Here is a 13341-nt window from a genome sequence, read left to right on the forward strand (position 1 = left end):
AAGTTGGTGAAGAATTGGACTTAACCACAGTTGTGTTTTTGTCATGTTAAAGCATTACACAGAAGCATGCTAGTTAAGGATGCATATAGGGAGCGATTATGACGCGACGTGGAATCTAAGCTGGGTGGAGAGCATAGCGAGGACAGTAAGAGTGGATCCGTACATACTTTCTAAATTGGCTGAGAATTATACAGCGGTAGTAATTCTTATGCATCTGGCATGCTCAGCAGTTTTCATTATGGTACTAATTTATAAATAAAAATTACCTACTTAAGCTGTAAGACTTCCTGGCATAGAAAAATACTTTCACAAGGCTTATCAAGGCCCTTCTACTCTAGCTAATTTACTCGGTAGACTATCTGTATTCCCATTCCCAAAAGTACTACACGATGGACTTTATCAGGTGGTCCATTTATTTTTAATTTTTCAATTACAGTTGGCATAACAATATTACTTTAGTTTCAGTATACAACACAGTGATTAAATATTTGTATAACTTATGAAGTGATTGTCTTGTTAAGTCTAATACCCATCTGGCATATAGTTAATATTGTAATATTATTGTATTACAATAATAATATTGTAATACATAGTTATTACAGGATTATCAACTATATTCTCCATCTGTATTTCACATCCCCATGACTGTTTTTATAACTGGCAATTTGTACTTATTAATCCTCTTACCTTTTTCTCTTAACCTCCATACCCCCTCCTCCCATCTGGCAACCATTAATTTGTCCTCTGTATATGAATTTGTTTAGATTGCATATGTAAGTGAAATCATATGATTTTTTTCTGACTTACTGCACTTGACATAGTACTCTCTAAATCCATCCATGTTGTCACAAATGACAAGATTTCATCCTTTTTTTGTGGCTGAGTGATATTACATTGTATTTGTGTACCAGAACTTCTTTATCCATTTGTCTATCAATGGACACTTAGGTGCTTCCATGTCTTGGGTATTGTAAGTAATGCAGCAGCGAACATAGGATAGGGGTGCATATATCTTTTTGAATTAGTGTTTTGGATTTCTTCAGATAAATATACAGAAGTGGAATTGATGGGTTATACATGATATCTCTATTGAACATCCATACTGTTTTCCCTTGTGGCTGTACCCATTTACAATCCCATTAATAATGCACGAGGGTTCCCTTTTCTCCACATCCTCGCCAATGCTTGTTGTTTGCTGATTTATTGATAATAGCCATTCTGACATGTGTGAGGGGATATCTCATTGTGGTTTTAATTTGCATTTCCCTGATGATTAACATCTTCTCATGTCTGTTGGCCATCTGTATGTCCTCTCTGGAGAAATGCCTATTCAGGTCCTCTGCCCATTTTTTAATCAGATTGTTTTGGTGTTGAGTTGTATGAGTTCTTTACATAGTTTGGATATTAACCCCTGTTGGAGGGGTCATTGGTGACTATTTTCTCCCATTCACTAGGTTGTAGTTTCATTTTGACAGTTTTTTTTTCGCTCTGCGGAAACTTTTTAGTTTGATGTTGTCCCATTTGTTTGTTTGTTTTTTTTCTTTTGATTCCCTTGACTGAGGAGACTCATCCAAAAAAATATATCACTAAGAGCCATGTCACAGAGTTTACTGACTGTTTTCTTCTAGCAGTTTTATGGTTTTAGGTCTTACATTTAAATTCTTAATCTATTTTTAGTTTATTCTTGTATATGGTGTAAGAAAATAGTCTAGTTTCTTTCTTTTTTTTTTTGGCAAGTATCTGTCCAGTTTTCCCCACACCATTTATTTACGAGACTGTCTTTACCCCATTGTATATTCTTGTCTCCTTTGTCATAGACTAGTTGATCATGTAGGTGTGTGTTTATTTCTGGGTTCTCTATTCTGTTCCAGTGATCTGTTTGTCTGTTTTTATGGTAGTACCATGCTGTTTTGATTACTATAGTCTTGTAGTATAGTTTAATATCAGGTAGTATGATACTTCCAATTTTATTCATTTTTCTCAAGATCGTTTGGATTATTTGGGGTGTTTTGTGGTTATTGTGCTGCTTTGGGGTAAAATGTCCTAAAAATATCAATTAAGTCCATCAGGTCTAATGCGTCATTTCAAGCTACTGTGTCCTTGTTGATTTTCTGTCTGAATGAGCTACCCTTTGAAGTCAGTGGAGTGTTAAAGTCCCCTAGTAAGAATGTATTACTGTCACTGTCTTCCTTTATGCCCATCAATATTTGCTTTATATATTTAGGTGCTCCTAAGTTGGGTGTGTAGATGTTTGCGAGAGTTATCTCTTCTTGTCAGATTGAACCCTTTATCATTATAAACTGCTCTTCTTTGCCTCATGTTACAACCCTTATTTTAAAATACATTTCATCTAAATATGTTACCTCAGCATTTTTGGGGTACCATTTGCATGAAATATTTTTTTCCGGCCCTTTCAGTCTATACGTCTTTCCATCTGAAGTTGTTTTTTTTTGTGGGCAACATATGTACAGGTCTTATTTTGTATTCATTCAGCCACTGTATGTCTTTTAATTGGAGCATTTAGTCCTTTGACATTTAAAGTAATTGTTGATAGGTAGGTAGTTAATGCCGATTTATTAATTGTTTTTTGGTTGTTTCTGTAGTTCTCTGTTCCTTTCTTTCTATCTTGCTTTTATATTGATAGCTTTCTAGTTTTGTGTTTAGATTCTTTTCTCTTTATTTCTTGTATATCTCTTGTAGATTTTTAGTTTGTGATTACCTAGTGCTTCATATATATCAAGTATGTTGCTGTTCTGACTGGGTGATTTTTGTTACCTGTATTCCAGATAGCTGATTGAAACCTCAGCTTCATCTAATCTATTCATTTCCTCTAAGATATTCTTCATTTTAGTTGTTGTATTCTTCATTTCTGACCACATGTTTTATTTTCTGTCTTTATTTTTGTTTCTTTTCTCTTTGTTTGGGTTCATCTACTCTTCCCTTAAGTTCATTAAGCATCCTTATAACCAGTGTTGAACTCTGCATCTGGTAGATTGCTTGTCTTCATTTTGTGTAGGTCTTTTTCTGGAGCTTTGTTCTGTTCTTTAACTTGGGACATATCTCTTTATTTCCCCATTTTGGCTGCTTCCCTGTGTTTGTTTCTGTGTATTAGGTAGATCTGCTATGTCTTCTGGCGTTATGTAGTAGGTGTCCTGTGGAGCCAGTGGCATAGTCTCTCTGGTCACCTGGACCGGTTGCCTTGTGTGGGTCATGTGTGCCCTCCTATTGTGGTTGAACCTTGACTGCTGTTGGCACATCAGTGGGAGGGGTTCACTTTCAGGGTGACTGGCTGTGAGGGCTGGCCGTGACTACAATGAAGTAGCTGTTGTGTAGGGGCTGACCCCACAGAGCAGAAGTCACTTTAGCGGGGCTCTTGTGCCAGCCAGGTTCACCCCTCAGCTGTGTCATGTGTCGGTTGGATGGTGCTCTGGTGTGGTCGCAAGCTGGCCACTGGGTGTGTGTTGCTGCTGCAGCCTCTTGGGTGGGGCTCCAGTGCAGGCCACAGTCAACCATCACTTGTGCTGGCTTGGGGCCTCTTGGTAGCAGCTACAAAATGATCTGTGATTGATTGCTGCTTGTGTTGGGCTTGGAGACACTTGGGAGCGGCTGCACTGCAAACTGAGGCTGTCTGCCACTCCTACTGGGTTGAGACCCTTTGGTGGGCACCGCAGTATGAACTGAGGCCAGCTGCCACTTGTGCTGGGCTTGTGGCCACTTAAGCTGAAGCTATGTTCCTTGCCAAGACTGGCTGCCACTTATGCCAGGCTTGGAGCCACCTGATGGGAGCTACAATGCAATTGAGACAGAAGCCTATTAGCAAGAGGTATAAGACACACTGTGGCCAGCTTATGCCTGTTTCGAGTTTGTCATCCTTTGAGAGATTTTGGCAAAGTCTGCAGTGTGAGCCGAGGCAGGTTGCTCCTGTGAAAGAGCTGCTGGAAGAGGCTTGGGCCAGGCTGAGAGTTGGGTGGTGCAGGGTGTCAGGAAATCACGAGGTGGGGGTGACCTGTGTTAGTCAGGGTAATGGAGAGCACAGAATTAGTGCTTTGTTGACTCAGTGGGAGGACCCCTCAGCAAAGGATCAGTGGTGCCCGCCAGCATCCGACTCCAAGGAGAGAGCTGCTCCTCCAGCCCTTGCCCTGAAGATAGTCAATTTAGTTCCTCCCTGTATGTGCCTGGTGCTTTTGAGCTGCTGCCCCTGCACTGGAGTCCATACCGAATAAATTTGTGAGTGAGCAGGTTTGTGTGGGGCCCTTCTGGAGGAACAGCTAGGTCTCTAGCAGCCCTTCATCTCATTTGGATGCAGTCCAACTGGTTTTCATATCCAGAAGTTATGGAGACGCCTCTTTCCTTCACTGGTACCCTTTGCTCTTCATTGGGGACCTTCACAGCCAAGATAACCCTTCTCATTCTTAATCACCTCACTGTGGGGGTTGCTTCCTGCATGTTCTGCGTCTCTGCCCCTCCTACTGGTCTCAGATTGGCTGTTTCATTATATACTTAGTTACAGGACTTCTGTCCAGCTAGTCTTCAGGTGGTTCTCAACGATGGTTTTATAATTTAGTCGTAACTTTGATGTGGTCATGGGAGGAGGGGAGCACAGTGTTTACCTACTCCCCCATTTTGACTAGAAGTAATCAATTTTTGATATGTATTTGATGATTCTTAGGACCATGAAGTGATTTACGGCAGTGTTGCACAGAAAATAGTAGGAATGTTTATTGTGTCAAGAAATTGTAGCTTTTCTTTTTTATTAGTGCAAAATGTAATTATCCAAAGACTTCTGATGAAAATTCACATATGTACACATTTATTTAGCTTTAACACTTAGAATTTCTGAAATATTTAAATGTCTTGACAGAGGGATAAAACATATAAATGTAAAAGTATATTTTAATTTATTAAAGGGTTAAATCTCTGCACTATACATGTATGTGTGTGTGTATATATATACGCACTGTATATCTGTACTGCATGTGCGTGTATCTATGCACTCTGTAACTGTATGCAACCCCCTACACACATACACACACACACTCTCTTACAGTAGCACTAGGGTAAACCTCAGTGCGTAACCTTAAGTAACTAGGAAAGATCTCTAGTAGAAAAAGATATTTGTTGTTTAAGTTTTAGGGCATTAATGTTCTTGGTTCATTAGAGGAGATGTGCTTGCCTGTTTACTTATATTCTTTTTTTTTTTTCAAAAAAGAATGTAAGGCGGTATCGGTAAAAGCTGTTCAAGGAAAAATACCACCAGTACCTAAAATGAAGAACATGTAATAGAAGAGTTACCTTTATGGAGCTGTGGTGGTTAATGCAAATCACTTTGTTTACCTGAAAGCATAAATGTATAGATTATGATACACCTCGAGGAAATGATACCACCACCACCCCTCCACGCCTTAATTTATATTGTGATCTTTGCGTTTGCTCAGAGGCACTTATTCATAGACATTTTCTTCTAAGAAGTCTTTACAAAGAGAATCTGGATATTGTAATTGTATCTGTTAATTTTGGTTTTATATCGCCGTGTAAAAATGACCACAAAGCCTTAGTGCATACAAGTAAATATGTATTCAGCCCAAGCTTGCTTCTGTCATGATCCACTGCAGGTTAGCTATGGGTCTGGTGGTCTTGGGTGCATTCAATTGGTTTTGACTGATGTTGGCTTATCTAAAGTGACCTCAGCTGATACCATCAAGGTGCCCTGCCTCTGGACAATGTGCTAGGACCAGGGGGCTAGCCTAGTTGAGGACAATCATTGAGGGCTGGCAGTGGCTGAGGGCAAAAAGCAGGGCAAGGCCAACTGTTCAAGTACTATTCACACCTGTTTGCATCACATTTACCCTCATTCCATTGGCCAATGCAAATTGCATCTCTGAGCCCGAGTTGGAATAGCGGGGTATTGCAAGGTAAATGGCAAAGGATTAGGATATGTGGATAGTTGAGTTGGAGTTGGGCAGTCTTTCACAGTGGGCCAGAAATGTAGAAATGAACAACCTGAGAGAATTCAGCTAGAATGAATCCTAGATTATGTTGCTGCTTTCGATTTATTGTCTATTTCTTTCGATAGTTAAACAAATTTTGTGTAAGTAGCCTCTTGTCTCTACTTTGTAAAAGTAGCCTTCAGCTAGTGGACTTACTCCTTTACTGAACTACATTTGAACCTTATTCTGCTTGTTTTTGCCTACTTTTTCAGTTCAACTCACTTGAAATAATTTTTCTGTCTGTCAAAGGATTAATTGGAACTATATCTAATATTAAAGCTGGTGTCACAGTTAGGAACAGTATCAGCAATTTCCTGTATTGTAGTCTGTACAGTTGATGCATATATCATACAAGGACAATGTATGTAAAAAGAACAAAAGCAAATACGTTGAAGAATTAATTTCACCATCTCTGCATTATCATTTCACATGAATGTCACAATGCATTCATAAAAATGGCCTCTTGTTTTTATCGACCTTGACTTAATTGTATTGCCATATACAATTATTTTGAACTACTTAATATATTAGTTTAGAATATTTTGCTGTGATATACAGGCTTATATTTTTCTGTCTTTAATTGTTTGAAATTATATGAATTTTATGTATATAGCTCAAAATATTGAGGATCGACTTTATAAGTAATATCTATCTCAAAGTACTAGAACGCATGTGTCAGAACATTGGTTCATGCTCTTTCAGAGGTGAGCAAGGCACGCCAGATAGGTGATTTTTAATATTTACCTCCAATGGATGTTTGTAAGGTTCTCTAGAAGATTGCAAACTATATTTTTTGGTTTTTAGTTTTAGTGATTAAAAGTAGGTTTAAAACCTAGGGGTAAAGGAAAGTGGGGAAGACCATAATTTTTTGTTTTCATTATTAATAATTTTCATGATTCCTTTGAATTTATACTTTGTTTTTGTTTTTAGGGAGAAGTAATAGCACTGGATAAAATTTCCAACAAAGTAAAAAAAGTAAAGCAGAATGCTTTATTGTTAGGGCTGAATTCCATTAGGGCTTTTTGCTTTGATGGAACAAAGGCTCTTAAAGGTGATATGGTTAAGGACGCAGAAGGTGAGTTAAATTTTATCTTTTAAAACCTTTTACAAACAAGTGCATTTTGTTATTGTTCTAGCACCCTGTAGGGCCTTGAAACTTTGGCATGGATCGAAGATATTTTGCAATAATAGATGTTTGCTTGTCATCTTATCTCTAAATATCAAGTTTTTAATGATACAAATTAAACCTCCAAGACTGGGTCAAACTGTTTGCTCTTAACATAGTTGTCTTAATTTCATATTGCACCTCAGAAAGCTTATAAGCCTTTCAGTTTTATATTTTCTTCTTCTTTCCCCTTCCTTCCTTCTTTTTTTTAAGGAATGAGGCTAAGTTGCTGGGAAGAGAGGATAAGCTTCCCCAGATCTTGTTTTGGAATAAATTTTGCATTTATGAAGTCTCTCTGTCTGTTTTCTATATCTGTCTATTTCGATTTGATTTGATTTGATTTGATTTCATTAAATGCTTGAGAAACTTACATATTTTGATGAACTAATTTGCATTAGTTTTATTGATTAAAATTGCAATTGGGTTAAAGACGACTTAAAAAGCCGAGGACATGGTTTTGATTCCCCATCTAGGTTGCCATTGTTAAAAAACAATTCAACCTGGTACATTTGAGACTCTAATGGTTGTATTAAGAGATTCATAAATTGGGCAACATCCCATTTCAGAACTGCAAGCGTTCTCTGAGGGGTTGTACAAAATGGAAGGTTTTTATAGGAAGAAGGATGGGTCAAGGGAGCTATTAACAAAGGAAAAGAAAGAATTACTTGGGGGCCAGCATATGTTTTCTTGGGAGGGAAGGACAGGAGGGGTTTTTATTATGCAGATTGCCTCTTCTTTCTGTGGGGAATGGAGAGGGCCCAGGTGACAGATTATTTTACAGGTACTTGATCAGAAAACACCAGACTGGTTGATTAGGGAAAGGTTGAAACTGCAATTAGATCAGATATTGAATCTAGGTATTATGGGCTTTTAAAAGCACAAAGTGACACCATTTTGGGCCTGTGGTTTTTCTCTTTAATACTATAGAGAAAAAATACTCTTTTTAATCATGTAGTTTACCTGTATATAAGCTGTTATTCATAAAAATGACTAATAGCTCAGTATAATCCATGACTATCACTTCACTAAAATTATTGTTAAGTCATCAGTTTTAACAAACTTTTTAATTAAAGTGATCAAATTTGCAAGTATAATAGGTTGGGATTAGGGCAAGAACAATGAAAACGGGTAGCCATCTTAGTGATCAGTCTCTAGTGCTGTAATGAAACAATCCATTAAATACCTTGGGATATTCAATGATTTTTTTTCACACATTCATATCACTTTATGCACTAATGGTCATAGGTCATCACCTTTAGCCCCCCCCCCCCCCCTTTTTTTAAATCAAAGTTGTTTCATCACAGATATTCTCTGGCAGTTTTATTTGAGATGTTAAACTTAAAATGTCAGGCAGTAGTACCCCGTGTGTTTGATAGAAAATACATCAGTAGTAATGTGAAAATCAGCATAATCTTTGAGACTCATGGAAAGTGAGAAATTATTTTGTAACATGTGCCTAAAATGTAGTAAACCACATGGAGTTAAAAAGGCAAACAAATGAAACGCATGGAATGCTTCCTAGAAAAATAGGGATTATTCTGAAGAACAATGTCTAGGCTATTATCTGTCCTTTGTAAGAACAGGTTAGATTGAATTTCTTAGTTATATTAGAAGAGCATTTCATGGTCAGTTGATTGTCAACCCTAAATGGTTATTTAGCCAGAGGCCTGTAGGAGATTGATTTATATTTGTGTATAGGCTAATGGTCTACGCCTGAGAGACCCTGAATACAGTGGCTTAGGAAAGATAGAAGTGTTTTTTGTGTCTTTGTTTTGTTGTTTATTTTTTCTCACCTAACAGGTAGAAGTGGGTATCAAATGCTGGGATTTGCATCTTTCGTTCTAGGACAGCTCTTCCAGTTATTTACAAAGGGCGAGGGAAAGGGACTAGGAGAGACTGTACTGCCTGTCCTTTTAAAGGCAACACCTGGAAGTGGGAATGTGACATTGTGATTTACAATAAGAAACACATATTTGACTTTCTTAGCATTTCTGATCCAGAGCTCCTAAAATGCTTGGAAGGGGGGAAGGGAGCTATATAGGTGTCTTTTGTTTTGTCAATGAAGGGACCTTCGGGCTGGTCACCAGGGGAGCCAGCTGTCAGTGTTGGGACTGGATGTTGAATTAATAGCCAGTGGTCATTGATTAATCAACCACAGCTATGTAATGGAGCCTCCATACAAAACCAAAAAGAGCAATTTGTACTACCTCTAGGCTTGTGAACACATGGGGTTTCGGGGAGAGTGACCCACTGGGAGAGGTCATGGAAGCTTCGCACGCTTTTTCTTTATACCTTGCTCAGGCATCTCTTCCCTCTGTTTGAGTGATATCCCTTCAAAATGACCTGTCCCTTTAAGTCGAAAGATTTTGGAAGGCTCTAAGAGAGTAAGTTAGGTGTGTAGTCTAAGGTGGCAGTGACTCAGTAACTGTACACTAACATCAAGCTGCATGGTAGTTTCATTTTTACACAATTCGCTCTGCTTATGTGCTGCTGTTGTAACAAAACATCCCAATAGTTAATGGCTTAAAACAATCATTTATTATTACTTTTTTTTTTTGACAATTCTGGGAGTTGACTGGGCACTCAGGTAAGTGGTTCTCACTTTCTGTATCACTTGTAACAATAGTCACATGGTAGCTGAGGGAGGCGTCATCTCAGAAGCTTTCTCACATTCATGTCTGGAGTTTGATGGTGGCTCTCAGCTGGGACCTAAACATGGCCTATGTGTCCTGGACTTTCTCAGAGCATGTTGGTTGGGTTCCAACAGTGAGTTTCTCAGATCTCAGGCAGAAGCTCTTTTGTCTTTTATGACCTAGTCCAGGAGTCATGTAGCATCCATCAGTTCTGCTTTTGCCCAGAATAAAAGAGAAGGAGCATTAGACCCCACCTCTTAATAGGAGTGTCAATGCGAAATTGTCAGTTTGTGGGAAGGATGATATTGTGGTAGTCATCTTTAGAAAATATAATTCTTTCACAATCTTAAATTATTTTTATTCTTAGTAATAAAGTTTTAATATATATGTACAATGGGTTGTTAGCTGAACACAGGAAAAATAAGGAATACTAAATAGAAAAATGCAAGAGCACAGAAATAGTAATAATTCTGCAATTTTACTTCAAGGTGATTTTCACATGCTTTATGAATTGCATTACTGTGATTAAAATTCTTATATATAGCATGTGAAGGTGATTTTTTTTGATTTGAACATTTTAAAAATTTATTTTGCAATTACAGTTGACATTAGTTTCAAGTGTACTACGTAGTGTTTAGACATTTATATACCTTACGAAGTGATCACGCCAATAAGTCTGGTACCCATGTGACACCATGCATAGTTATTACAACATTATTAACTATATTCTCTATGTTGTACTTTATGTCCCCTGACTATTTTTATAAGTGGAAATTTGTACTTTTTAAGTCTTTTATGTTTTTTATTCAGCCCCTAATCCCCTCCTACCGGGCAGCCATCAGTATATACTCTGTATAAGCTTCTTTCTATTTTGCTTGTTCACTAAATTTGTTTTTTTAGATTCCACATACAAGTGAAATCATATGGTATTCATCTTTCTCTGACTTATTTCACTCACCGTAATACCCTTTAGGTCCCTCCATGTCATAAATGGTACAATTTCTTTTTTATGGATGAATAATATTCCATTGTATGTACCACATGCTCTTTATCCATTCATCTGTGGATGGATACTTAAGTTGTTTCCATAGCTTGGCTATTGTAAATAATGTTGCAATGGATATAGAGGTCTTTATATTTTTTCGAATTAGTGTTTTGGATTTTTGAGGAAACGTCATCCTGTTTTCCGTACTGGCTGTATCAGTTTACAATCCCACCAACAGCGCACAGGGCTCCCTTTTCTCTACATTCTCGCCAGCACTTGTTTGTTGATTTATCGAAGATCACCATTCTGACAGGTGTGAGGTGATATGTCACAGTGGTTTTGCATTTCCCTGATGGTTAGCAATGTTGAGCGTCTTTTAATATATCTGTCGACCAGCTCTGTCGTATTTGGAGAAATGTCTATTCAGGTCCTCTGCCCATTTTTTAATCGAATTGTCTGTTTTCTTAGTGTTAAGTAGTGTGAGTTTGTTATATAGTTTGGATATTTACCCCTTATGGGATGTATTATTGGTGATTATGTTCTCCCATACAGTGAGTTGTCTTTTCATTTTATTGATGATTTCCTTCATTGTGCAAAAACCTTTTAGTTTGATGTAGTCCCATGTATTTACTTTTTCTTTTGTTGTCCTTGCTTAATCTTTTTAATGTATCAATTTGGTTTGATCACTTTGCTGAGGATTTTTTCATCTGTGTTTATCAGAGATATTAGCTTATGGTTTTCTTTTTTTGTAATGTGTTTCACTGGTTTTGGAATTGGGATAATGGTAGCCTTGTAAAGCGAGCTTTGAAGACTTCTTTCCTCTTGAATTTTTTGGAATAATTGGAGAATAGGTGTTAATTCTTCTTCGAATGTTTGCTAAAATTCACCTGCGAAGCCAGGACTTTTGTTTGTTGAGAGTTTTTTGATTATTCGATCTTGTAGCAGATATCAGTCTGTTCAGATTTTGTTTCTTCCTGACTCAGTCTTGGAAAATAGTTATGTTTCTAAGAATTTACTGATTTCTTCCAGGTTGCCCAATTTGTTGGCATATAATTGTTCATAATATTCTTTATAATCCTTTGTATTTCTGTGGTGTCGGTTGTCACTTTCATTTCTGATTTTATTTTTCTCTTTCTTGATGAGTCTAGAGGTTTTCAATTTTGTTTATCTTGAAGGATAAGCTCTTGGTTTCATTGATCTTTTCTAATGCATTTTTAAATTAGTTTATTTCTACTCTGATCTTTATGATTTTCTTCCTTCTTTTTACTTTGGACTTTGTTCATCTTTTTCTAGATCCATTGGGTGTAAAATCAGCTTGTTTATTTTAGATTTCTCTTGTTTCTTGAGGTAGGCCTGTACTGCTGTGAATTTCCCTCAGAAAATTGCTTTGGCTGTGTCTCATAGATTTTGGATCATTGTGTATGTGGGTTTTTGTTTTGTTTTGTTTTTGGTGACATTGTTTAATGACATCCAATAAGTTTCATTTGTACACTTTAATAGTAAGGCATATATATATTTACACTGTGTGTTCATCTGTCATAGTTAGATTTCTTTCTGTCACCACATATTTGACCCTTTTTAACCCATCTACCTCTCCCCCATACTCTGGTAACTGCTAGTCTGTTGTCCATGTCCATGATTCTCTGTTTGTCCTATTCATTTGTTGCTTTTAGGTTTATATCCCACACATAAGTGATATCATGTGGTTTTCAACTTTTTCTGTCTGGATTATTTCGCTTAGCATGATTATCTCGAGGCCCATCCATATCGTCACAAATGGCAATATTTTATCTCTTCTTATAGTTGAGTAATATTCTATCATATATATCTACCACAGCTTCTTTAGCCAATCATCTATCGTAGGATACTTTGATTGCTTCCATGTCTTGTCCACTGTGAATAATGCTGCTATGAACTTCGGTGTGCAAATATGTTTTTGGATTTGAGTTTTCAAGTTTTTGGAATAAATACCCAGTAGAGGGATTGCTGGATCATATGGTAGATCAATTCTTAGTTTTTAAAGGAAACTCTATACTGTTTTTCCATAATGGCTGTACTAATTTGCAGTCCCACCAGCAGTGTATGAGGGTTCCTTTTTCCTCCTCATCCTCTCCAGCATTTGTTATTACTTGTCCTGTTGATAACAGATATTCTCACAGGTGTGAGATGGTATCTCATTGTGGTTTTGATTTGCATTTTTCTAATAGCAATGTTGACCATCTTTCCATATGTTTGTTGGCCATTTGTATGTCCTCTAGGGATAAGTGTCTCTTTAGGTGTTCTGCCCATTTTTTGAATGGATTGTTTATTTTTGTTGTTGTTGTTATTGAGTTGTATGAGTTCTTTGTATATATCGGATACTAGCCCCTTATCGGAGGTGTTCTTGCGAATATATTTTCCCATTCGGATGGTTGTCTCTTTACCTTGTTGACTATTTCTTTTGCCAAGCAGAAGCTTTTTAGTTTGATGTAATCACATTCATTTATTTTAGCATTTACTTCTCTGCTTTTGAGGTCAAATTCATAAAAACCTCTTTAAGACCAAGGTCCTTGAGTTTTGTTCCTTTGTTTT

At 37.2% G+C, this 13341-nt stretch overlaps 1 protein-coding gene across 9 annotated transcripts in view; it reads left to right on the forward strand.

Annotated features, from left to right (window-relative positions):
• Positions 1-13341, forward strand: part of NSUN6 (NOP2/Sun RNA methyltransferase 6) — a 70020-nt gene that overhangs the window by 31533 nt on the left and 25146 nt on the right. For all 9 annotated transcript variants that reach the window (XM_036228156.1, XM_036228150.1, XM_016150617.2 and 6 more), the window contains one exon: positions 6918-7062. In XM_036228156.1, the coding sequence (XP_036084049.1) occupies positions 6918-7062 (145 nt within the window). The remainder of the gene's footprint in view (positions 1-6917; positions 7063-13341) is intronic.

Source organism: Rousettus aegyptiacus, unplaced genomic scaffold (genome assembly GCF_014176215.1).
Source record: "Rousettus aegyptiacus isolate mRouAeg1 unplaced genomic scaffold, mRouAeg1.p scaffold_m13_p_10, whole genome shotgun sequence".
Taxonomy (NCBI): Eukaryota; Metazoa; Chordata; class Mammalia; order Chiroptera; family Pteropodidae; genus Rousettus; species Rousettus aegyptiacus.